Consider the following 27,791-nt stretch of genomic DNA (forward strand, 5'->3'; position numbering starts at 1 on the left):
TTACTTGTTCTGGTGTTTTCTTCCAGGGTCATGGGGCAGAATTTTTGGAACACAACTAAAAAGAATGTGGTAACTCTGGTGAGCCCTTCTGCCTTGACTCTGCTTGAGCCCAATTGAGCAAACCCAACCATAATTTTTCAAAATTGCTTATCTTGTTCTATACCTCACCACAAAGCAAATAACTTAATTCATAGTCTTCCTGACACACAAAATGCCTCCAAGTCCTTCTATCAACATGGCTTTTCAATACCATTTCTTATTCACTAATAAATATTTCTACTTTTTTATAAAAGAAAGTTACAGAAATGTACTTAAGATCTAGCACAATCATTCAATCATTATTCAAATGAACAAAGTCAGTCTTAAAAGATCTTTTATCAGCTATCTTTCCTACACAGAAAAAAATGAAGTTACTCTAGCCTTAATCTCCATTTTTTGAATGATCAAACCTGTAAAAGTGCCAAGAGTCATTGGTGCCACTGCTAGAGGTAAGGGTCACACTACAGAATGTCTACAAGACTATGTTTAAATGCCTTTAAACCAACTATAAATCAGACAATAAATAGTAAACTGCACAAGAAAGAATGTGTGATGTGAGCAGATAGGGTAGAAGACAAAATGTTCAAAAGAAACCACTGTCTGTATTCAGGAGTATGATTGCATAGGAGTAACAACTTCTAATGTGCTATGGTATAGCAGATCAACTATGGTTCACAGCAATGACCTCAGTACTTCAAAATATCTAATAAAGAGGATTTTGAACATTCCCAACATGAAATGATGAATGTATGAGGTGACAGACACACCAACTACCCTGATCATTAACCATTTCATCAGGCATTTGTATACATGTACTGAAATGTCACATTGTACCACATAAGTAGGTGCAATTGCTATGTGTCAATCAAAACTAAAAGTATATTTTAAAAAAGAAACAGGTGTATTATAAGGAAATCATATATATATATATATATATATATGATTTTTTTATCTTTCATATATATATATCTTATATATGTATATATAAGCCTTTGGAAAAAGATTTTTAAAAAAGTGGCTTGACTATGGAAAAGTATGAATCATTACCTACAAGGAGAGAGGATAATGACAACAGTCCCTCAACACACTCTATATTGTCCTAATGTGTAACTAAGGATATCAGCTAGTGGTAATGTTCCTTTAAAAAGCCACAGCCTCTGGCTGCTTAATTTTAAATGAAACTAAGACCATGTGGCAACTAAATGCAATGTATGATCCTAGGTTGAAGTCTGGACCAGAAAAATATATATATTAGTGGGATAACTGGCAAAATAATTTGTAATATGTAAAATGCATAATAATATTGTATCAATGTTAATTTGCTGGCTTCATAAGTATACTATGGCTATGTGAGACGTTAACATTTAAGGTATCTGGGTGAAGGGTGTTGTGGAATTCTTTATAATATTTTTAGAAGTCTGTAATGACTTAAAAATGAAAAGTTAAAAAAATTTAATGAGCTATTTATTATGAACACACACACACACACACACACACACACATACACACAAGCACAGCCTCTGATAAATTCTTGACTTGCCAATATTTATCTTCCACATGGAGGAATCAAAATAGGGATCTTTTAACTTGGCCTTAATACTGACTCAAATGAGCAACTAACTAGAGATAAAAACATTCAGTTACAGTCTTGCTCATGCCAACCTCCACAGAGGAGACTGGACAGTAGTTAGCTTGGGCCACAAAACTGAAGGAAGGAACCTCCAGAAAATACAAAACTGGGTGTAGGGTTATCAAAATAGGGAGCAGGCAGTACAGTGGCTATCCTCTAGAATAGGTACAGAATGACAGGCATCTTCTACCTTATCTCTGAGCTAGAACCACAGGTATGAGGACCCAAGAAGCACATGTTAGTCAGCTGGAGGGCATGTCTATGTCAGGGGATGTTTGGGGTGAATGCTCTTTTAGTGATTAGGCTCTTTGGCTCCTTTGGCTCCCTGAAAAGAGATTGAGTATTTTCTTCTGTGAAGTTATTAAAAAAAAAAAAAAACCTTGGCAGCACTTGAGAAAGTATAGCAGGTTGCTGACAGTTGCCAGAGAAGAGAAGGGCAAATAATCCACAGGTATTGTTTTGGATCATGCAGCCAGATGAGCTTGGAGAATAACAGCTCCGGTGTACAGTTGGCTGGAACACCATTAGTCACCACTCCAAACCTAAGCAGCAGGGTGGCTGCTGGAAAATAAGAGATGCCTGCAAAGACAAATGGGGAATATCCTTACAGCTAAGAAAAGTGCACTAGAAAGAGTTAGGATTGTGTCTTGGGCTTTTGAAGGCAGAACTGAGAATAATGATGGGTGATAATACCAAGGCTAGAAGTTTGAAAAGGAAAAAAGAATCACATTATAATAGAAGAGAATAAATTGTGAATACTGATTGGGAGAATAATTTGGTAATATCTCTTAAAACATTAAATGTTTACACCATCCAACTAGTAATTTCATTTGATATGTATCTTAGAAAAAAAGTGTTCAAATAGGTACACAATGAAGGATATACACGGATTTTCATTATATCCTTATTTGCAGTGATTTAATGAAAAGCTGAAAACCACCTGAATGTCAAGAAATCCTAATGGTTTACTGAACTAATTAAACTAAAGGTTCAATAACGTTATGAAAAAAAAAAATTCTACAACACAAGACAAACTCATTTCTAGATGTGAATACACACACACATGCGCACACACACACACACACACACATGAATAATGCACAGAAAAGACTCTGGAGGGATACATATTACATTTTTAACTCCAGGAAGGGACATTTTGCTTACATTACAGCTAAGGACGGCAGGCTTCACAAATGTAAGTGTGACAACATAACTGCAACCAAGGCCAATCACATATGCATACACACCAAAAAAATCAGAGACACAAGGAAGAACAAATAGGAATCATAGGGATGCCTCCAGTATGATTTTTACTAACAACAAAATCAACATATGTTGACTGAAAAATTCAAACAATTCAGAAATAAAGGCTCAAAGTCCTTCCCACAACCAATCCTACTCCCCTAAAGGTTAAAGTAAAATAATAATGGCAAAAGATTCAAGGAGAGCATGTAATCAAACTTTCAAGAAGGGTTCAAGCCTATAAGGCCATGGTGCAAAGAGGGAATCAAAGAAGCTTGCAGAAAATGCTAAAGGCAATCAAAAGGCCTTGTGAGATATATTAACCCCCCCAAAAAGCGAACAAAGCAGTGAGAATATTAAAACTATAGTTTTGTGAACACCCATAAATTTATAAGTCTGTGTTCCCTTAAAAGTAATGTTGAGACTATAATTATCAATTGGTACTAGGAGGTCGGAACTATATACGAACTATATTTCTTTTGGCGATGCTGGGGTTTGAACTCAGGGCCTTATGCTTGCCAGGCAAAAACTCTACCACTTGAGCCACACTTCCAGCCCAAAGGAAACCTGCCTAGCAAGCAAAAGGCCCTGAGTTCAAACTCCAGCACTCTTAAAAAAAAAGATATCTATTTCTATATAATTTTTTTCCTTTATATACCATATATTTTACTTTGTGTATTTAAAACATAATTCTAGGAAAGGATCTATTAAAGTCTTTACCTGATTGCCAAAACAAAAAATCCACAGTGAAAAAAAAATGATCACTCAGCTAAATTCAAGTACAAGTAAGGTATATGTGCATCTAAATGAACTATAAAATCAAGGAATTTAAATAGCACATGCAATATGCAGCTATTCTAAATTCTATCTACGTAAACACACTCACGTGACATACACACAAAATAATAAGATAGCATAATACAAGTTCCCAGCAGGTTGGAGTGGGTGGAGGTAAGAGGTGGGAAAATGAAAGTAAATTGGGTATCTTGCTTTCAGTCTTGACAAAATGGGCCCAATTATACTTCGGAACCATCACTATAGTCCTGCGTCATCACCCCAGAGCTTAGCAATTTCACCCCACACCTTCCTAACTATCTATACTCCTTCAATAACTGATTTTACTAAGACAGAAAAATGTACCATCATCAGAGGGCTGGTGATCTGAGCTTGGCATGCAAGTGGGATAATGAACTGTCAGGCCTGGGCCACAGCACAGCAAAGATTACTTCATGCTCCTCTACTCATACCCTGAAAGTTCATACTGACTACTGAATGAATCTACATTTTCATACTATTGAAGGCAGTACATGCCCTGTATTAAGATAAACTTGGGCAAGGAGATTTTAAATAAACTGTTCAAATAAGCAAGTAATTCAGAAACTGATCTAAAACCAGAACCCAGGCAGCCCAGGAGCTCCATTTTCTATCCAAAAAGACAACAGTAAGAACTTTTAATGATCACTCTATCATACACAGGCATTTGCATATGTGTTGGATCCTTAAAAATCTATCTCATGAGGCAGGTCCTTTTATCCCCATTTTGCAGGTGAGGAAACATGTTCAGAGAGACTAGGTCGTTTTCCAGTGTTAGAGAGCCAATAAGCACTGGAGTGGGCATTAAATTCAGGCTGCATGACATGACATTTTGTCTTTGATCCTGTTATGGAAATCAATCATACTTTTTCCTTTAATTAGTCTTAAGAGCTCACTCTTCCACACATTATTAGAAGCAGAGCATAAGACTCAATGCAATTGACCACTTATTCCATGGGTTCTTGAAAGATGATGGTGCTGGAGCTTTGGCACAATTCAGGAAGGGAAAAGAAGGCACATTTGCTTCAATCCCAAAGTCTACAAGGACTGAAATAGAAGATTTCTTTTAAATGGACATGAACAGGAGGAGGCAGCACTGTCTGCTACCAGAGGAGTAGTTTTTCCTTAGATTCCCTCTTGTTTCCTTTCTTCCATTGTAGTAGCCACAACAGATTAACTCTACTTAAAAGTGAGGGTCTATACCAGTCAACTATGGCTTCCTACTAATTCAACAATGTATATTATACAGTAAAAATAGCACAGTGATGCTTGGGAACCTGGGTTATCTATCTAAGATCACTCACTGAATAGCCTTCTTACAGAGGTCCCTCTTCTGTAAGTAAGCGTAATGACATTGGCCTATCACAGACTTCTTAATGCTCCACAACTACAAGATTGAGCCATATGAAACTGCCAATATTTGATCATTTTGACTTACAAAAGTGGCTAATTCATATATTTAAACCTAATACATGGATTTACACACATTGACCTGTTTCTTATCTTCTTAATCTAATGTCCTGCTAATTCTATCATCTGCCAACTTTCAAATTTTCTAGCTGTCAAGAGATTCAAGCACTGGGTGCTAGAGGCATGACTCAAAAGGTAGAGTGTCTGCCCTGAGTTCATGCCCCAGTATATGAGAGAGAGAGATTGAGAAGAATCCTAAAGATGTGAAGGAGGACTGATAGCAAGCAGTGCCAGAACGACACCACTAACACAGCTAATAGGATATATGTAGGTGCAGTTTCCAGTGGCTAATCTAAGCCTCCAGACATCAGATCACCCTGTGATTCCTATGGATGTTCTGACCTATTTTTCCACAATAGAGAGAGAATAAATACTCCAGGCTGGATGTGCAGTGTTGGCAGTGATGGTTGGCTGGTAGTGATTCTAACCTGCTTGCTTTTAGCAAACACACTTACCAACAATATAAAAAGAGAAAAGGAGGGGCAACTTGGGGATGAGAAAATGACAAAGGAAATTCATTGTCTTAAAATTTCTCTGAGCTGCGGCATTTATGCAGTTTGAATGAAGGTTTGCACAGCCAGTTGAACATGGAAAGTTGTCTATTTCCATGCCTTAGACAATGGCCACAGCAGAGTAAAATGAAAGCTTGTGTGGCTGCAACGGTGACTCTAGTCTTGTCAACACAGATTTAATAAAAATGAATAAAAGCTGGAAGAATCATTTCAAAACTTTACATAACTAACTTTTTTTTTAAGTAATACAGACTCATGGGAAATTGTGAAAATGTCCATGAGTCTTTTATTCAGCTTCCCTCAATGGTACTATCTGCTGTAACATCATCAAAATCAGAAAGTCGTCACCAGTTACCATACTGTTAACTATATTACATACCTCATTCAAACGTCGCCACTTTCTACTTGCAACTCGTGTGTGTGTGTGTGTGTGTGTGTATGTGTGTGTGTGTGTGTGTGTGTGTGTGTGTGTGTGTAGGACTGCATAAGAACGGACACATAAACTTTGACATCATTTCACAGAACCACCACCACAATCATGATACAGAACTGTGCCAGCACCACAAAGAAACTTCCATGTGCTCCCCACTGTCTTCATCCCCTAGAAATCATTACTTTATTCTCCATTTCTTTAACCATCATTTCAAGAATGCTACAAAATGGAATGTTCTTTTTAGAGGGGTTGTTTCACTTGCCATATGCCTCTAAAATGCATCCAATTGGTGTATCAATAGCTCATTTCTTTCTATGGCCAAATAGTATCCATTTGTTTGGATACTATTAGATGTACCCATTTGTTTAACTTTCTCCCATAGGAGAACAATTAAAGTGTTTCTAGTTTAGAGCTTTCATGAATAAAGCTGCTACAAAAATATATATGCAAGTTCTGATGTGACCATACATTTTCATTTCTCTGAGATAAATGCCCAAGAGCAACTGATGGGTCATATGATAAATGCATATTTCGTTTTATCAGAAACAGCCAAGTGATTTTCCAGCATGTGTTCATTTACATTCCCAACAGCAATGGGTCCAGTTTCTCTGTATCCTCACCACCACTTCAAAGTTACAGTATTGTAAATATCAGTTATCCTGATAGGTGTGGAATGATAGCTCACTGTGACTTTAATTTTCATTTCTCTAAGGGCTAATGATGCAGAGCAAATTTTCACATGCTTCTGGCATCATTTGCATAATCCTTATTGTAAAATGTCTCCTCCTCATGTCCTTTGTCCATTTCCTGATTGGATGTTTATCTTTAAATGTTTTGAGAGTTCTTTTTACACTGTAGAGGTAAGTCCCTTATCAGATACAAGCTTTGCAAACATCTTCTTCCACTCTGTAGATATCTTTCATTCTCTCAATAGGGCCTTTCATATACAAAGCAAAATTCTTAATTTTGATGAAGAAAAATATGTTCTTTTTTTTAAAAAATTTTATGGGTCATGTTTTTGCTGCTGTATTAAAAAATTCCCAAAGTCCTATCTCCCAACAATTTTCTCTTACTGGCTCCTCTAAAAGTTTTAGTTTTACATTTTACACTAAAATAAATTCATTCTGAATGTTAAAGTCGAGGTTCATTTTTTTTTCCTTTTTGCCTATAGATGTCCATTATTTTAAAAAGCACCATTTGTTGAGAAAACTATCTTTCCTCCATTGAATTGCTTTTGCACTTCTGCCTAAATTCAATTGGGCATATTTGTGTGAGCCTACTTCTAGGTTCTTTGTTCTATTGATCTAGGTATCTATCCTTCAATCAATACCATAGTCTTAATTATTGTTGCCATAAAGAAAGTCTTAGGGAGGAGAAATGACCCAAACATTGCATGCACATATGAATAAAAGAAAAAAAATATGAACAAGGTCAAAAAAAAAAAAAGAAAGTCTTAAAATAGGGTAGAATGATCACTCCTAATTTGTTCTGTTTTGCAAAATTGTTTTAGTTCTTCTAGTTTCTATACCTCTAGATAATAGTAAAAGTTTTATTGAAGTTTTGATAGGAATTTTACTTGTTGCATTCCATTAATTCCATTAATTCTACTCCATTAATAGGAATTTCATTTAATTTGGGGAGAACTGACATCTTTACAATGTTGAGCCTTCCAGTCCATGAGCACAGTATGTCGCTCCACTTATTTAAATCTCCTTTCATCAGCACTTTGTAATTTTCATCATGTAGATCCTCTAATATGTTTAATTACATTTACACCTAAGTATTTCATTTGGGGTATTAGAAATAGTGTTGTTTTCAAGTTTAGTTACCATGAGCTCATGGCCAGGTTAGAGAAGTATGATTAATTGGTGGAGTGTTTATCTTACATCCTGTCACCTTGCTTAACTCATCTACTATCTAGGAGGGGTTTTTTTATGGACTGCTTGGGATTTTTACATAGTCAATCACATTATCTACAAAGAGGGGCAGTTTTACATCTTCCCTTTCAATCCGTTAAGCCTTTTATATTGTTTTCTTGTCCTACTACACCAGCTAGGACTTCCAATAAACTCAATGGAATAAAAGTGATGAGTGCCAGCTCCTTGTCTTGTCCTTAGTCTTAAGGGTAAGCATTCAGTATTTCATACTAAGTATGATGTTAGTGGTGAAAGCTTTGCCAAGTATCAAAGAGCAAACTCTCCAAATAGAAAATATGGTGGAAGAGAGGTCTCAGAGCAGGAGAAACTGTACTGTTTTTGCTTACCTAGTGTCCATCCCCCTTCCTCATATAACAATGTTTTTCTCTCAGAGGAAGCCAACCTTCCAACATCATTTACACAGGTTTGTGCAGTGGACAGGTAATGTCAGCTCTGGTCACTTCATCTTCACCATCTTCTGAACCTAGTATTCAGTTCAGTAAAATTCTAATGTGGGACATCTTTGGAATTATTTCCCAAAATCTCTCTAATACATTTAGAGATCATGAACCAATAAACAATGGCCCAGGAGCCAAATCCAATCTGGCATATGTTTTTGTAAGGGAAGTTTTATTGAAACACAGCCATACCCATTTACCTGCATATTGTCCACGATTGCTTCTGAAACTACAGCAAAGTTAGGTAGCTGCAGCATCCACCACAGGGCACACAAAGCTTAAAATACTTATTATTTGGTCCATAATAAGATATAAGTTCAGGGTAAACCTGGGCTACATAGTGAGTTTAAGGGCAGTCTGCACTATATAGCAATACCTTGTCTCAGGAAACCAAAACAATAATAACAATAACAATAATTAACAATCATATGTAAGCCTGGAATCATTAGCAAGTATATCACCACTGCAAGGAAAGAATATATTACAATATGAAGCCAGCACAAAGAAGAAACCAAGTCCAAACATTATGTAAGTTATCAGATTCAGATGGGCCAGAAACTATTACACTGTAGTATTTTCAGTTATGTAAACCAATAAATCCAGCTTTCTCTCAAGCAAGTTTGAATTGGGTTTCCTTCATTTGAACTAAAAGATTTCAAATTCACTACATGAAATCCATATAATGTTCAATGTAGAAACATGACTCTAATTTCTTCCTCTATTATATGCCTATCAATACCATGAAGACATTCAACATTCACACTAGAATGTGACTGTGTGCTAAAAAGTGTGATTTATGTAATAATTAAAATGTTGTAAAATCAACTGATTTGACGTTCACCTAGGTTTTTTTTTTCCCCCAGTCATCCTAAGGTGGTGTTAAACAAGAAAAGAACAAAAGAACCAAAACTAAAATTATCCCCCGTCTCCACAAAAAATCCAACATTGAATAAATCTGTCATAGAATAATTGAGGTAGAAGTATGAAAATGGAACACAGTTGCCCTTGTTAACATCTCCCTGGAATAAGGGGACTGGCTCTAAGATCAGCCAGAGAAAAAGCCAAGTAGTAAGAAAGCCAAACTCCCAAGGGGACAGATTTAACTAATTAGAGAGGTAGTAATTAAAACTGGAGTTGTCAATTGTCAACTGGGCATGTATCTCCAGTGATGTTCTCTAGGGACTCTCAGCAATGGGAGACAAAATTATGCCTCGTGTTACAGTCATTATGCAGTCATCGTTTGTCCATATTTATCTCTCTCTTTAGGAAATCAAAAAACACACAGAGGTATGGTTTTCTATGCAAGCTACATTTTCCTGTGAGAAAATAATTTTACAACATGTTTAGAAACAGAACTGCTTTGTGTTTAAACTTATTTTTAATGTGTACATTCTGGAGTAAGGAGATGTTTCTTTCAATAGTACACTCTCCATCTGCAAAGGCCAGATGTTAATCTACTGGAAGACTGAAGTGGTTAGGAAGAGACCAATTATACACAGACAGAGAACAAATAACAAGTGGTGGGAGAGGTGGAAGAGAAGGCTTAAAATGGAGGTAGTGAAGCAGTTTTAGAATTCCACTGATTGGGAGAATGGAGGAATGGTAGTGTTTTGGTTTTTGTTGTTGCTGTTGTTGTTGTTTTTATTTTTGTTTTACCCAAACCAAGAATAGCATGCCATGACAGGATTTTTCATCCTGGGAATTTCCTCCCTTACGAGTTTAAAGAATCATTCAAAAGATTCAACAAAATTACTGTATAAAAAAAAAACTACTGAGTACAAATTCTTAGAAGGCAGTATCAGAGTGTATCACTTACAGATGAAACCCAAATACATTGAGGGATAGACCCAGGTTCAAATTCTAGCTGTGAACTATGGTGGAAGCTGCTAACCATACACAGCCTCCTTTCTCCTCTTCCTCGAAATGCACTGGGTCCTGGCAGGACTCAGCAGCCTAGAGTTCCCATTTTCCTCTGGATGTAGATTTGACCAAATCATTAAGTTTGTGCTAGAGGAAGTGACATGTACCCTTTTGAGTCCTTCAAAATGCTTGCCCCAGATGCTTTCATCTCCATCTTCTGGCTGGAAAATGGCAGTGCCAGAACAACCTGGGAAAACCCGTAAGTTAAGGATGGCAGAATGACCCTGGTGGGCATGGACTGCTCACTCTGGTTTCTAAGAGACAAATGTGCTTGCATGTTGCTTACCATACTATACTTTGGAGTCTCTTCATTATATTGTAACCTACCCTGTTTACTAATACAGCTACTTACACTCTGTGTGACATGGGACAAGTTATTTAACCTTGTCAGTTTTCTCATCTATAAAATGAAATCACAATTACTTCATAAGGCACTAAGAGAAATAAATGGTTTAAGAGAAGTAATATGCTCAATCCCATGCCAAACTCACAAGAAGGGCTTAACTGATGGTAGATGATGCTCACAAAGATGAAAGCTTTCAAGAAATTGCTTCCAAAGGCCTCTGACATCAAGCAGCAATTGTGCTCACAAACCCTAAAAGCAGGAACGTATATGCTTTTGAGAGCATTTTGATGAGCAATAACATATTCAGAGAAAATCAGAGCTACCTTATATTTTTAGAGCAGGGGAAGAATTAAGATTAAACAATGTTTCACCATAGTTTAGCCAACTTTTCTTAAACTATTAGTTATTTAAATCTTGTTCTATAGTATTAAATGATAATCAAACACTAGTTATTTGTTTATGCTAAGTTGATTGAGTTCCATATTTGTATAAAAAGCTGAATGGAAAAGCACATTAATCTATATTGCTAGATCACCCCACCAGAGCAGGCTGAGAAAGTAGCACAAATAAACTGAGATCAAATGCACTGGACATCTAGCTTGATGCAAAGGGTTCTAAAGTCAGTGGAGGCCATGGCCCATTTTTTCCTTGCACACACACACACACACACACACACACACACACACACCCCTTTTGGAGAGTACTTTTGCAAGTTTAATTAATGGACTTCTTGCTCTTTGGACTCTTCTATCTTTTTATTGGTGAGACATGGCTAGATCATAATCTTAGTATTTTTGCAACCTTGAGATTTGCTAAGCCCTGTAGTTGAGATCCTTAGCACACAGATAAGAAGACTGTTCTGGGACTTCCCCCAGGGCTCTCACAGGGGTTTTATATGTCACAAGCTACAGAATAACCACAAGATTACATCACCCTGCTGAGGCCAGCATCTCTGAAATGGGAGCACAGATCACATCACCAGGCTTAACTCCTTCTATCTACCCTGATAATGCCCCATTGCTTATAATGGGATGTGAGTCACTACAGTAACGGGAGATTAACCAGAGGCAATAATAAAAGATGCTGCACAGAAGCTTTTTAATTTCGTGCACTCCCATTTGCCAATTCTTGTTCTTATATCCTGGGCAATTGGAATCCTATTCAGAAAATAATTACCTAAGCCTATATCGCCAAAGTTTTCCCTATTTTTTCCCTGTGGTAGTTTCAAAGTTTCAGGTCTTACATTAAAATCTTTGATCCATTTGGAGTTGATTTTTGTACAGGGGCAGAGATAGGGATCTAGTTTCAGCCTTCTGCATGTAGATAACCAGTTTCCCAGAATCAAGAAAACACCCACAGAATGGGAGAAAATCTTCACCAGCTATTTAACAAATAAAGGATTAATATCTAAAATATACAGAGTTCAAAAAAGTAAATAGAAAAAGAATAAATAATCCAATTACTAAATGGGCAAATTAAGCCAGGCCCTGATGGCTCATGCCTGTAATCTTAGCTACTCAGGAGGCAGAAATCAGGAGGATCATGCTTCGAAGCCAGTACTAGGCAAATAATTCACAAAATCCTATTTCCAAAATACCAAAACAAAACAGGGCTGGTGGAGTGGCTCAAGTGGTAGAGTGCCTGCCTAGCAAGAGTGAAGCCCTGAGTTCAAACCCCAGTACTGCCTAAATAAATAAATAATAAACAGGTAAACAAGTTGAACAGACAGTTCTCAGAAGAAGAATACAAATGGCTAATAAATACATGAAGAAATATTCAATATCCTTAGCCATAAAGGAAACTCAAATCAAAACTACATTGAGATTCCATCTCACCCCAGTCAAAGTGGCAATCATCAAGAAAACAAACATCAACAAATGCTTGTGAGGATGCATAGAAAAGGAAACCTCATATACTGTTGGTGGGAATGCAAACTAGTTCAATCACTATATATCAGTATGGAGGGTCCTCAAAAACAAAATATAGACCTACTTTATGACCCAGCCATACCACTCTTGGGCATATATCTGAAGGAGTGTAAAAAAAATATACAAGAGAGGACTGAAGATGTGGCTCAAGTGGTGGATCATCTGCTTAGTGAGTGTGAAGCCCTAAGTTCAAACCCCAGTCTCACAAAAAAATAAATAAATAAATAGTTGCATATCCATGTTTATTTCAGCTCTGTTCACAATAGCTAAACTGTAGAATCAGCTAAGGTGCCCAACAACCAATGAATGGATAAAGAAAGTAAGATTGATAGATACACAGACAGACTAGCATTCATGCATGCATGCACACACCATGGAATATTACTCAGACAAAGAAAAAATGAAATTATGTCACTTTCAGAAAAATGAGTAGAACTAAAGATCATCATGTTGAGTGAGATAAGTCAAGCTCAAAAAACCAAATATTGTATTCTCACTCATTTGTGGAACCTAGACCTAAATGATGATGTTGATAATAGTAATAATGGGACATGAATGTAAAAAGAGGATGTCTGGGGGAGGATCAGTGTGAGGGAGAAGGGAAAAGAAAGGATACTGATGAGTGAAGAGGATGAAGTATGCATAATAAAACCCACCAAAAAAAATTGAAAAAGCAGGGAGAAGGAGGAAATGGAAATATAATGGAGGGGGTGAACTTGTTCAAAGTACACTGTACACATGTATGGAATTATCACAGTGAAACCCCCTTTTGCCTCTGCAAAAGTGAAGTTCTAACATAGCATCATGCAGAACTTCAGCCTTAGGACTGAGAGGCCAACACTTAGGAACTACATATACACAAATGCAATAGAAATATTCAAAAACATCAACCTAGGAATAAAAACATTGGTTTCAAAGACTCCAGATTTTAGAGCAACAGCAATAATCCCTGAGTAGGGAAGCAACAAACAACTCAGTATCTTTATTCTTGCTTTACTTCCCTGAATTGTTACTTACAGGTTCCCGGCCATCCATGGCTTCCATCCAGAGCCTGCGGTCCTCTTCCGACAATGCTTGCATGGTGATAACCCCTGGCCTGCAGAGAAAGGAGGGACATGGACATGACCCCAGTGCCACATGTAAACTAACTGGAAAAGGTGAAATTTAAAGAAATACCCACTCAACAGAGGGAGAGGTTGCTGAGGCCAAGGGCACCAAAAGAGGCACCACACTCACCTCTTCCAAGCCACCTCCCCAAATTCCTCTCAGTGAGCTCATCTGCCTCAGAGAGGCAGGAAAAAACAGAGGAGATACAGGTAAGTGACACAGTAAGGTAAGTAATGTGACTCCTTTAACCTTGTTTATTCCTTTAAATCTTATGCATTTATTTTCTCCAAAAATTCTTAACAGACTGTTTTACTACAAATAGGAATAAAATAAGTATTTATTGAGATGAATGGAGTTGTCAGACTCATGCTAAAAAGGGAAACAATCCAAGTTAGAGGTCTCTTAGTTTCCTAATATCTAGTCCAATGCTTCTAAACTGCTTTTGACAGTTTTGTAGAACTAATCAGCTTTGTAATCATGATTATATTAAATGTACATAGTTTTTAAATGAAAACTTACCATGTCAGAGGCTGTGTGCTTTATGTGTATTAGCTTTTCATGCTTTCATGGAAATCTGCTTACTCTTTACAACTGAGCATAAGCCCTCCAGAAAGCACACACACAGTACCAAATACTGTTTGTTGAGTTCTCATTACAAATAGCACTCCACAAGAGGAAAAAAAATGACCTCAGGAGAAGGTTGCACACTCCTTAAAACAAGAGTTCTTTACTTAGGGTCCACAGATGAACTGCACATTGTCCATAAACCACTTTCCCTCCCAACGTTTATATGTTTTTCTGTAGAAACATTTAACTTTCCATCTGATTGTCAAAGATTTGTCAATTGAAAAGGTTAAGAGTAGCTGATTTAAATACTCATCTTCAAAGTTTGAGAAAGAAAAGAAGAGATAGACTGAGCAAGAACTAAGTCCAACTGCCATCTGAGTCCACATGCCCTGCTGAGGAACCCCCAAGCAGTTCTACACTAAAAACACACGTCTGGGCCCAAAGTCTGTTCATTCCAACCTATCTACAATCTCTGCTCTTGGTTGAATTCCATAGTTCCAATGAATAGATAGACCTGTTTAGATTCAACATATTTTGAATGTCACATCTGCATCTTTTCAAAAACCATCCCTCAGCATCCCCTGAGAAAAACACATTTTCAAAGATGTAAGAATGGAGGGCTGGGGATGTGAGAAGAATCAAGATAAGTATGTGTATGGAGAATGAGAGAGAGAGAGAATATGCACAAGTAAGAGAGACAGACACAGACAGACATAACAGAGATGGGGATGTATGTGTGGGTGAGAGCATGTAGATGAATGGGTGGGTAGGTGGGTGTGTTAAGGATGGGAGGGATGCTGATTCCTGGGCATTGGCACCACAATTGACAGGTGACTTGGAAGACAGACTAACTGTTCTCCCCATGAGCCTCTGCCAGAGCTCTCCCTCCTCTTCTCAGAAAATTTCATTCTCAGCCGCAAATGCCCATTTCCCACCAGCAGCCCATTTAGTGTGGTAGGCTCCCTGGTACCTGTACACTGTGCTCACAGAACTTACCCTGTGGTTTGAGGGCTCAATAGATTCATGTTCTCTTCTACCTTTCAAAAACAAAGTGCAGAGCTGTTTCCAAACTAATCGCTTTGAAATTAAAAGCCTATGAGACTAGAGTCTACTGAAGAACTCTCAAGTCCCTGGACCTAGATCTTTGAGTATTGTTCCAGGTCTTGTACCTGTTCTGCTTCTGAATTGGGCAATCCATTAAAATGGAGATTCCCAGCCCAACCCCACCCTTCTGAAGCCGAACTTCTGGGCTGTGTCTGGGAATTTGGACTATAATCAAGTCTAGGTGATCCTGATACATAGTTAAGTCTGAAGCCCATACCCTGGACTGCTCCGTCCATCCCCACTTGTTTCCTTCCTGGTCCCATTGCTCTGAAGAGTACAGACACCATCCTCTCTATACTGAGGTCAAGGAGTCAACACAACTCTAGTTCATTTCCTGCTAGGAAACAGTTTGAGCAAAAGAGTTGCCTAAATACCAATATTTCAAAGTCACTACAGATGTCACATCAACTTTATGGCACATGGTGCAAAATTTCCACCCAGAGCCACAAACAGGAAGCTCAGAAACTCAGAGGCTGTGAAGGGAGGGCCACTTGGTCTAAGTAACCAGGAAAAGTTAAAATTTGTTTTCATTTCAAGAAAATATATCAAACTACAAGTTCTTTTCCACATGTGGTCTTGATCCTTTTTGGGGGGAGAGTGTGGTGGAAGACAGATGGGAAATGGTGCATAAAGTAAACCTAACACATTTAGTTTTAATCCTGTTCACACAATTTTCTCTCAGGCTCGTATATGTACATTTGGATATGTACATGAATATATTTTCATCTAGATCACAATCATTTGTTTCTTTTCCTTCACCACAATTGGAGACACTATTACACAAATCTCTTAGTTGCATATGAATTTCCTAGAACCAAAGAGAAAGGATCACCTTTTGGAACTATTTTAGAATCAACTTTCTTTCCATATTTACCTTCTCTATGCCCCTCATAACCACAGCCCCTTAAAACAAAATAAAAGGGCAAAACCCTCAGTGACCCTACATTTTCTACTTCAGTCCCCAAAAGACAGCACACTTTCACACCTTTTCTTACAGGGTGTCAATTTACAATGCATATGATTTTTTTTCACAGCAAAATAGGGAGCAGAAGAAGATGAGGAGAGAAAGCGGGAAGAAATGTGGAACAGGAATGGGAAATAAAACAATGAAAGAGAAATGGAATAAATGATGAGAGCTCTTTCAAGCTCTACAAAGAATTCTGATACTATAACACTATAATGGAAGAACAACAGTAATAGTGGGCACCAAGTGCCAGTTACTACGCTAAGCACTCTGTATAACTTAGTTTATTCAGTCTTGATAGCCATGTCATAGAGTGTGTATATTCTTATTACTCCCAATTAGCTGATGAGAAAACCAAGGCTCAGAGGACTGGGGCCATGGCTCAAGTGGTAGAGATCTTGCATTCCAAGCACAAGACCCCCGAGTTAAATATCCAGGGAAGGGAGGAGGAGGAGAGAGGTGGAGAGAAGAGAGGAGAGGAGAAGAGAAAAAAAAAATCAAGGCTCAGATTAAGTACCTTGTCTGAGATTACAAAGGTAGCAAGTTACTGAGTCAGGATGTGAAGACACATAACCTGTCTCTTAACTCTGGTGTACCATGTCACTGCAAATGTGAAGATGCCAGAGCCCCCTAGAAAACTTGTATTGACTACCCAAGTCCTATGGTGTCAAAATTTATCATGCAAGTAGCTTAATGAGCTCTTGCATGAGAGCAAATGAGATAGAATGATAAAGTGATCTGTAAACCTAAAGTGCATCATAAATACAAGGGCTCAGACTACCACTCTAGATAAATGCCCCATCCAAAACCAAGAATCCAGTAGTATCCAGTAGGGCTGGGGCTGACACTCTATAGCAGTGGCTCTATACATTTCTTCTGCGTCAAAATATTCATGAAATAGATAGGCAATGATTTTTAAAGAACACAAAAGACACTGCCATGAAGAAAAAAAACTGATAAACTAGACTTCACCAAAATGAAGAACTTGTATTCACCAAATTTACCAAAAGCTGTTAAGAGAGAGAAAAGGAAATTCAGAGCAAAAAGATATTTGAAATACATATCTTTAATAAGATTCATGTACAAAGTAAGTGAACAGTGCCTACAAATACATAGTTTAGGGAAAAATGAACAACCCAATTTAATAAAACACTTAATAAGAACTTCAAAAAAGAGAACATCCAAATGGCAAACAGGCATAAGAAATAAGGCACAAAGTGACTGCTTATCAGAAAAATGTACTTAAAACTACAATGAGATATTTTGGACATCCTCCTGAATGGAGAACATTAAAACGACCACCAATGTCAAGTTCTTGCAAGAATACAGAGCCAAAGAAGAAATTCACAAAACCACTTTAGCAATATCTACTAAAATTAAACACACACCTGTCCTGTGACATGGCCATTCTACCACTACATTTATCTCCAACAGAAATGAGTACATATGCCCACCAAATGGCACATTAAAGAATGCTTGCAGTTTTAGTCATAATAACCAAAACTACAGCAACTAAAATAGCTATCAAAAGAGAACAGATAAATCATCATATTTAAACAATGGGATACCATACAATAATAAAAAGGAACCAACTACTGTTACACAGAAAAACATGAATGAATCTCACAGACATGATTAGAAAAAAGTTAGATATAAAAGACCAGAAACCACATGATTCCAGTTACATGGTGTTCAAATACTTGAAAAACTCCCCCATAGAGACAGAAGTCAGAAGAGTGATTCTGTTTGGGGGAAGAGGTATGGCAATGTCTAGAAAGGATCACAAGGGAACCTTCTGGGGTAATAGAAATGTTCTACACCTATATCTGGATGGTTATGCGAGTGTGCGTGTGTAAAAAGTCCTCACAATACAGACCTAAAATTAGCGTGTTTTACTTGGATTACACCTCAATTAGAAACTTGTTTTAGGGCCCAGGATATAGCTCAATGGCAGCACTTGCCTAGAGTGTGCAAGACCCTGGTTTCAATCCCTAGCACTGTCAAAAAAAAATCACTTGCTTTAAATACCCAAGAGATATGACCAATAACTTAGTCTGTCTAGTTATCCTGACTCTTGTACTTCCTAGCTGTGTGACCCAGTACACAAGCAACTGCACTCCTCTCTGCTACTCTTAGGATCTGCACTTTCGAGAAAGTAGCATAGAGCAGGGTTAGCAGGGTTACACTTTGGGGCATGTTGTAAAAGCCGAATGAGAAGTGTATCACATATTTTGAAGTGTCAAGCACAAAGTAAATATCCAAAAATTAGTTGTTATCAAAGGGACAAATGGAGGAGGGTGGGGAAGAAGTATGGGGTAGAGTCAAAATTACAGCTGAAGAAGAGCAGGTGTACAGTTTAAAAGGGGAAGCAAACAACCCACAGGTGGTGCTGATACTTCTGAGCCCACTACCAACTTTACTCACACATAGCACTGAAAATCACGCCTCTACCACAAACACCCAGCTGAAGGAACACACTAGCTCTGACATCATAGTCGTTTCCTTTTTCCTCCTGAGTAAGGATTCAAAGTGGCCTGCTACTGCCTTTTGAAACTAATGTCTGGTAACTGGTAAGGACAGAGAGGGATCTTCAGCAAATTCTAGAAAACCTGCCAAGAAACTCCCTCTAATCACCAGATGAGAGGAGGAGCAAATAATTTAGAAATCTACTCTGGAGTTCAAAAGTTCTCCTTAAAAAATATATCACTTCTTTTTCACTTTTTTTTTTTTTTTTGATTAGTACTGTAGCTGGATCAGCCTGAGATGTTCTCTAAGCCGGAACACTCACACTGCAGGAGAGATGTAGAAAATAGTCATTCAACGAATCATAGGACAAGTTGCTACCTGCCACCATAGATCTTCCAATGCTAGCCCCAAAAAGGGGTCCATGGAAGGCAATCCACCACTTAGCAGCACATCCAGAATCCTGGGACCACCAATGCCAGCTCATGGCCTTCTCAAAAACAAAGAGCAAGCACAAGCACCGCTGATTCCAGGGTTCCTCGACAGCTTTCCTGCTCTAATCTCATTCCTGAACTAGAGTCAACAATCGTGATGTCAGTGGTTTGGCAATTTATCCACTTCCTATTAGACAAGGAAAAGCTAAAACTAACTCCAACTCACTGAAACAAACACACTCAGAACCTCATGATACTGCTGTTTCCAAGCCACCTCCAAAGATCTCAGGTTTTCTCACTCATAACACTAAAAATCCTCAGTTGGTAAGAGTTCAATCCTAACTTCCATCCACACTACTGTACATTTAAGGGTGAAGTTCAGCGTAAGAAAACTGTGGTGCCCCAGAAACATATGTTCTCACACCCTATCTGCAAAACTTGCCCCCCTGTGCTTCTGTAGGAACACAGGGACATGAAGGCTTGGGGGATGGCTTGCCATCCATTGGCGAAAAGAATTTTACAAGTGCCAAGGAGGGAAAGTGGGCCTTTTGTTTCTGAAGCACTACTGGAACAGCTGATTCCTAACACTTACTGGACAACGACAAGGGTTTGAGGTTCAATAGATCTTCATTTACACAGATGCGACCAAAGCCACGCAGAATAATCTTACAGAATGTGATTTTTCTGTGTCTTTGTATAAGAGGAGACTCAAATGTCTACAGAGAGCAAAATGAGAGAACTAGGAAAAGCGGCTTGGTCTCATTGTCCTTAAAACCTGCAGCCTTTTTTAAATTCTTTTGCCCTTTTACTTTGCGATGGAGACACAGGAACAAATAATCTCCCTATCTGTAGGTAAAACAGCAGTGTAAGTATAAGGCACACAGGCACTGCCACTCATCACCATATGCCATAAATAAGCTGGGTAGGGGCACAAATGAGAGACAGAGAAAGTGAGAGAGAAACCAGAAGTCACAAATCACTGACCCCCAAACCACTGCTAAGATTTACTGTCTTTATGTGCCAAGTACTGTGCTAAGCACCTTACTTGAGTTGACATTTATTTTCCATAATAACTATATGAAGCAAGTACTACTACTGTGTCTCTTTTTAAGTGAAAGAAGTGTGTCACACTGCTGTTAAGAGCAGAATCCTGAACTTGAATCCAGGTGGCCTGACTCTAAAGCAAAGTCCATGCCTTAACCACAATGCTGTACTCCCCCATGTGCAGTATATATGTCCTGGGATCCAAGAAGACCAGCTCCTTGAAGGGAGGGAGGGAGGGAAGGAAGGAAGGGAGGGAAGGAAGGAGGGAGGAAGACAGAGAGGAAGCCCCCTCTTACATACACATAAGTTTTTAGGAGTAGCTTCTAATCAATTACTTAGAAAGAATCTGATCCTAATGAATGAATGAGTTATAACCTATTAAAGCCTGTAACACTGACTTCTGAGGAGGAAAGGTCTTAAAATAATTTGGACCTTTACAGTAATAGTCTAAAGTGTAAATACTGCCAACAGGATCAGATAATTTCTGATAGTTTTATTTTAAAAGAGAATGAAGTCATAAAACATCAGGAAACCTAAACAAGGAAATTTTTAGCATATTAAACTGCATGGCCCTTAAATACAATAAATATTGACTAAGTGCCTATCTAGGCACCAGGGTCACAGAAGTAAGCAAATTTTAAAACAGTGCACTAGGAGAAAGAATTCTTAGTTGACAAGATGAATCAACTCAGGGAGAATGCAAATACGTGTTACTACTGTTGGTAATAAAATAAAAAATCTCTCTTCTGGAAAAATATTTTTTCCATTTTTTTCTAATCTATTTCATGATGAATAGAAATATACATAAGTGGAAATTGCTGGTTGAATGTTTCCTCTTGTGTAGATTTCTTTAAAAATTCATTTTGTATCTAGAAACTAGCAAATAAGTTAGTATATTCAATCAATAAAACTCCAAACTTCACCATGCAGATAAAAGAACAAAAATATAGTTTTTGTTCTCACTCTCCCATCAAATCCATTAACCACACATTCTATTCTTAGTTAAATCAGAATCGAACAGTAAACACTTTCTCATTTAATTAGAAACAAACAAAAATCAGTAAGTTCTAACTACATGAATTCTAGAGTCCGAGAACTTCTCCACTAGCTTATTTTGCAGAACAACCAAGAAGCAATTCAGAAAGTCCAGTATCCCTCCTACTCATGGAAGTCAGAGTGGTATAACACCCTACGAGGAAGGAAAAAGCCATTTCCTGCCTGAAAGGTCAATGGCATTGAGCACTCCAATCCAGCCAGCAGGAAGGCAAAATCAAATATTATTTCAAACAAGGGGTGAGAAGGGGAGGGAGGGGAAGTTTAAAACCAGGAAAAATGGAATCATCTGTTGCACAAGATAAAGGCACATGAACCCTGAGGGAAAAGTAGGGCCGCCTGGTTCTCAGCCCACAGTAGACAGCAGAATCATGCATCTGTTGTCTTCACCATCCTCAAATAAGCCATTCCTGAAGCAAAGAGCCTGGCATTTTAGTTCAGGAAGCCAGGTATAAGGCAATGTTTAAACAGAGGCCTAACTAGGCATGCTTCCTTTTGCAGGAAAGTGAGTATGAATGATCAATGAAAGGGTGGGAGGAAGGAATTCCAAGATAAAAAAATGAGTAATTTAGAATACCTTTCCTTTAAGAAGTAATATTCACACACAATGATGATCATTTCTACAGAAAACACACATACGCACCACAGACTCCAAATTGTCAATGTATAAAGGACAGCTGTTTTTCAACTGGACCTTGTAATAGTTACCAAAACACATACAAAACTGCCATCTAGAGGCTGAATGCAGAAATAAGGCCGGTTATATAAGATGATTCTTTTTGGAAAACAATTTCACAGTTATACAATTTCACAAAGACATACAAACTAGACCATGTATTCACATCACATACCAAGCTAGAAGCATTAATATTACTTAATTTTAAATAAGTGTGGCTTCCTTTTGAGATCATAAATTGTAGGGAGTTATAAAACATTTTCTTTTATAGGAAAATAAGAGGTTATCACATATACAGTTTGAAAATGAACTCTCCCCCCTAGAGGGTCCTTTGCACATATGCCCATAAAACCCCTGTATCCCCTCTCGGCTTACAGATGAGCTGAAAAGTCAGGATCTGCTATAGGATATAAAGCAGGCTCACAGAAAAACCTACTAAAGGTAAGAATTACTGTAAGAATAATGAAGTCGCAGGATTTAGAATCTAGAAAAAATTTCAAAGCCACAAATTTTTCAGACAGAGCCCTCTATCAGAGAGGAATTTTAATGTATTCTATTCTCAAAACACTCCTACAAGGCAGTCACAATTAGCTCCATCTTACAAATGTGGCTGAACCACTCACCAAGAGTCACACAATTAGTAAGGGACAGATCCTAAATTCAAACTTAGGGTTGCTTTGATCCTTTTTTACCTGTAACAGGCAACCTGCTATAAAAACATACTAGAAATAGGGGTGCTAACTGACTGGCGTTATCAACCCAGAAATCGTTCTAGCTTCCACTATTCTGACTTTAACCAATCCTCCATTTTTCTGAGTATTTTTTCACCCTACCTATACATAACTGCAAGTTATTATGCACTTGCTGAGTTTTTTATTTAATTAGCAGCTAATTAGACTAAGCTCCTCTAGTCTCTTCAACAAAGTCCCAAAGGAAAAAACAAAACAATGTATCTCCAAGTTGCATGACCATAAAAAAGATCGAGCTACCACACACCCATTGTTAAGTGCTATTTTAAAAATCTCAGAAAAGCAAATCACGAGACAAACAGAATTAAACGTACTTAACTGAGCACCCAGCCAACCAATACAGAGCAAAGGTTATTACCATACAAATACATGGTACCTGTTGAGAAGGCAAGAACAGAGTTGACAGTGGGTGTGCTAGATTAGAACTGGCTCAGAGGAAAGCTGCTTTCACTACCTATTCACAGACAGCTTGCAAAAGAACTTCAGTTGGTACGAAAGAAAATCAGATTAGGTTTTTCAGAATTAAGGGTCAGTAGATACACAGTGCTTCATAAATGTAGTATCGCCACTGTAAGAAGAGCTTCTAGCATGTGGTTATGCTCAATAAACAAGACAGGAAAAGAATATGGAAATGAATTTAGGATATTTGGTCAAGCTATGAGAATGGGTGAAGTCCCTGTTTATTGCATTTTCTCACAGTTTTCTAGCCCTCCAGGTTTTCTAGAACACTCAACACATATATTTATAACTACGTTACTGGAGTATATGTGCATCCTACACTCAAAAGTACGCCTATGAAGACAATACCTATTCTTGTTGTTGGGCCTTATTTCATCTCTAGCCCCAAGAACCTTGGCCATCTCCAACAAGCCATTCTTGCCACCCCCCTCACCCCCTTCTGGAGAGTATCAATGATGGAGAAGAAGATTTAACACACACAAGGGTTTCAAATGCATGGACTTCTGTTGGAGTCAGCTAATCCTAGAAAAAAAATATTCTAATTATTTCCTTTCCCCAAGTATAAAATACTACCTCCCAAGAGACTACATTGATTCAGTGAATCGAAAAAAGCTTTTTGTTTCTATTATTTTCCATATGGTTTAGTGGTCCCTCCCAGAAAACATTAGGGAGAAAATATCCATGTGTCACTTACATTTGTGAGAAATTTCTCTAAAATAAACCAATCCAGGGATGCTGGCAAATGACTACTACCATGATTCTTGAGCTTAAACAAATATTTTCCTTACACTTGCTCATTAATGCCCATAAGACACACTACAGTAGAGTTAATTATTTAAAGTGACTGAATACAGACATTGGCAAGTATTAGTGATTCACATACCACTACCACTAAGGGCTGCTTTTGCATTAACTTTGAGAGAAGAGTTGACCCACTTTAAGGAAAAAAAAATAAATCTAGCCAATTAACCGATATCAAATACAAACCTTCAACGGATGATTCTACGGCAAGATAATACAACCACCAAAGAATGCTTTCTTATTAAGCTAATTAAAGCTAGGAAGTAAGGAAGAAAGAAGGGGGGGATAGAGAGAGACAAGAAAGGAAGGAGGGAAGGAGAAATGGAGAGAGTGTAAGAAAGATAATTTATGTGAATTTATGGCCCTCCTTGTCAAGGGGGCTATTTTAAAAATGAGTGTTAGACTGTCCATTTAAAAGGCTTTGGGGCCAGGAGAGGGCATCAGTGCTGCCTCACTGCCTAATCAATACTATGTTAATTTCCTGCTATAACAAAGTGCCACACTAAGTGGCTTCAACACCAGAAATTTATTGTCTCCCAGGTGTAAAGGCTGAAAACTAGAGATCATGATGTTGGCTAGGCTGGTTCTTTCAGAGGTCTATGAAGAATCTGCTACATGACTTTCTCCTAATTTCTGGGGAATACTGGCAATCTGGCATTTCCTGGCTTAGAGAACATCATCCTGATCTCTGCCTTCATATTCTCAGGTCATTCTCCCTGTACACATGTCTGTGTCTGGGTCTACATTTCCTCTTTTGATAAGGATACTGTTCATGGTGAATTAGGACTCATCCTAATAACCTCATTTTAACTTGATCACCTCTATATTTATAGATCCTATCTCCACATTTTCAGAAACTAAGAACCAGCACATGAATTTGGTAAACGACATGACTTAACCCATAACAACTATCTTCTAAGAAAATAAAAGATTCTCCTTTGGATCATATTGTGGCAATACCCCACAAACATTACAAGTCACAGACATTTATTTAAAGTCATACCATATTATTAATGCTGGAATCTTGAAACTGAATTTCAAAAGGAATCTGAAGGAAAATTCAAAGAACCATAATGTTCATTTGATTCGATGTGGTACCTTAAGCTAAGCAAATTTTTGGTTTGGGATTAAAAAAATAAAAAGATTGGCACTTACCTTGTCAAGGTCAAGAATAATGAAACCCTTTGGAAGGAAAACCAAAGACAATAAAGAGCTAATATTAGCCTATGAAACATTTGCTCAGAATAGTTCAGGGGTCTTTGGTGGTTCCAGTCTGAACCTCTCCCCAAACCAGTTCTGAAAAAGGGAAGGCACCCAGAAAAGGGGTACTAAATGAGATGTGGCCTCAGAAATTACATGGAAGTCAATATGAAAGGGTGAAGATCCAGAGAAGAGTATAGGCCCTATTTTGACATACCAACGCAAAAAGAACTTAGAAGAATCAAAAGTGGATTTCTGAGAATGTATTCAGTATTAAAAAGTATCTTTGACAAACACTACTCAAAAACTACAGATCTGAATCCCAAAGCCCTAAGTTCAGATTAGCACTTAATTTGATTTCTAGCTAATTCAAAGAGTCAAACAGTTATTCCCATAGGACCTACATGTCAGAAATTAACCCCCTTTTAACCATGAGGATTAACAGATTAGCAGCAATGCATTAGGATATAATGAAAACAATCAACTGATAAAATGACACCAATGCTTTCATTTCTCCCATTTCTCCTTCTCATGATAGTCTCCCTGGATAAAAAGTTTTAAAATGAGTAGAACCTTAAAAATAGAAGGCAACTTTGCACAATGGACTTTGGAATTAATAACGAAAGACAGGACTGTAAAACAGGTTGAGGGGGATGGGGATACTTAAGGAAGGGAGGAGGGTGAATGGAGATGAAAGTGAGGGAATAGGATTGATGGGCTTCATATACATACATGAAATAGAACAATGAAACCTCTTGCAACTGTTTTAAGTGGGGGCAGGGAGGGAGTCTGGGGTGGGAAGAAGATGATGGGGGCAATCTTCCAATGTACAATATAAGCCTATTTAAAATTGTCACAATGAATTCTTCCTGTACAATGAATATATCCTAATAAAAATTAAATTAAAAAAATAAGGGAAAAAAAGGCGAGGTGACTCACACTTGTAATCCTAGCTACTCAAGGGGCAGAGATCAGGAGGATTGCAGTTTGAGGCCAGCCCAGGTAAAAATAACATGTCAAACCAACAGATGTTGCACATCTGTCATCCCAGTTATGCAGAAAGCATAAATAGAAGGATGGCAGTCCAGGTTAGCCTGGGCATAAATGGAAGACCCTACCCAAAAAATAACTAAAGCAAAAAGAGCTGAGAGTATGGCTTAAGTAGCAGAACACGTGCCTGGCAAGTGTAAGGCCCTGAATTCAAACCCCAGTACCACACACACACACACACACACAAAGGAGGAGTAGGGGGGGTAACATTTGTCAGACATCTATGCCATGTGCTATCTACATGGCCTCTTTTAATTTAGCCATTTGAGGACTTGCTGAAGGTCACAGAGTACAAGAACAGAACCAAGAATGAAGCTTTAGCTTATGGGACAACTAGCTTATGATGCCAAGTACAAATTATTGGAGTGAGAACAGTAGTTCTCAGATCTCACAGGCTGCAAGGTGAACACTTCTGTGGTATCTCTGAAACAATCATTGACACACTGGGCTCATTGCTGGAAACATTTCTAACATATCCTGAGTTTTAGATAGCCCTGGAATGAGCTCCTGAAAACCTCAGTTTAAATCTACTCTGCCTTGCGAAGACTACTTACCCCTCGGAACTGCAGGCTCCACAGCAGCATCATGGGAGTGCTCACCTCCCTGGGCAGGTACCCACTTCTCTGGGTAGGCTACCCACCTTCTTGAGTTATAACGAGGATTGCGTGAAATAGTGAACGAAGAGCATCCAGCACACAGAACATACTCAACTACCACAACACCCCTCCTCCATTTTAACATCCTTTATCTAAAGCTGGAGTTTTATTGCAGTGGTGATGGTTGCTGCTTTCTTCCTGGTGAAGGCATCTGTCTCGGGGACTGGAAGTAACTCTTTCTACTAGCTGTATTCTTCTCTTTCACATGGGTAAGTACTAAGTTCCTATACAAAGGAGCCTGGGATTTTTTGGGTCCTGTTTTGTTTTTCTGTGGTCGCTTGTTCTAATGTTTCTAGTAAAGAAAACATTTTTATGTGCTCTGATGAAATTGTATTGTGAAATGTGTGGTATATTACCAATCATTAGTAAGAATAATGAACAACTAGAGAACTTGAAAATATGGAATTTGGAGTTTCAGTCCTAAAGTATCAGACTGTGTAGATCTGGGGTAAACATGAGGAACCTCCAATTCTGGCAAGCACCCCAATGAATGCTCAGTGCAATTGGTTCCACCATACAATGAGGCACTGATGTAATCAATTCATATTATTGACCTCCTGGAATATCACTGCCTAGAGCCTCTATTATAAAGAAACACAAACTATCAGCATTAAGTCTAAAGCACAAACACATTCAGTCTTAAAACCTACAGCATCTCATAGTGTAAGTCATAAAAATCACACTGTATCTTGATAGAATACCACATTAACAACAACTACATAAGTGTTTATATAGTCTGTCAACATACAACATATTC

The 27,791-nt window shown here is 38.0% G+C and overlaps 1 protein-coding gene across 10 annotated transcripts in view; it reads right to left on the reverse strand.

Annotated features, from left to right (window-relative positions):
• Positions 1–27,791, reverse strand: part of Arhgap26 (Rho GTPase activating protein 26) — a 416,522-nt gene that overhangs the window by 239,058 nt on the left and 149,673 nt on the right. For all 10 annotated transcript variants that reach the window (XM_074076754.1, XM_074076748.1, XM_074076752.1 and 7 more), the window contains one exon: positions 13,725–13,803. In XM_074076754.1, coding sequence (XP_073932855.1) covers positions 13,725–13,803 — 79 coding nt within the window. The remainder of the gene's footprint in view (positions 1–13,724; positions 13,804–27,791) is intronic.

The sequence above is a fragment of the Castor canadensis genome, chromosome 6, assembly GCF_047511655.1.
Source record: "Castor canadensis chromosome 6, mCasCan1.hap1v2, whole genome shotgun sequence".
Lineage (NCBI taxonomy): Eukaryota > Metazoa > Chordata > Mammalia > Rodentia > Castoridae > Castor > Castor canadensis.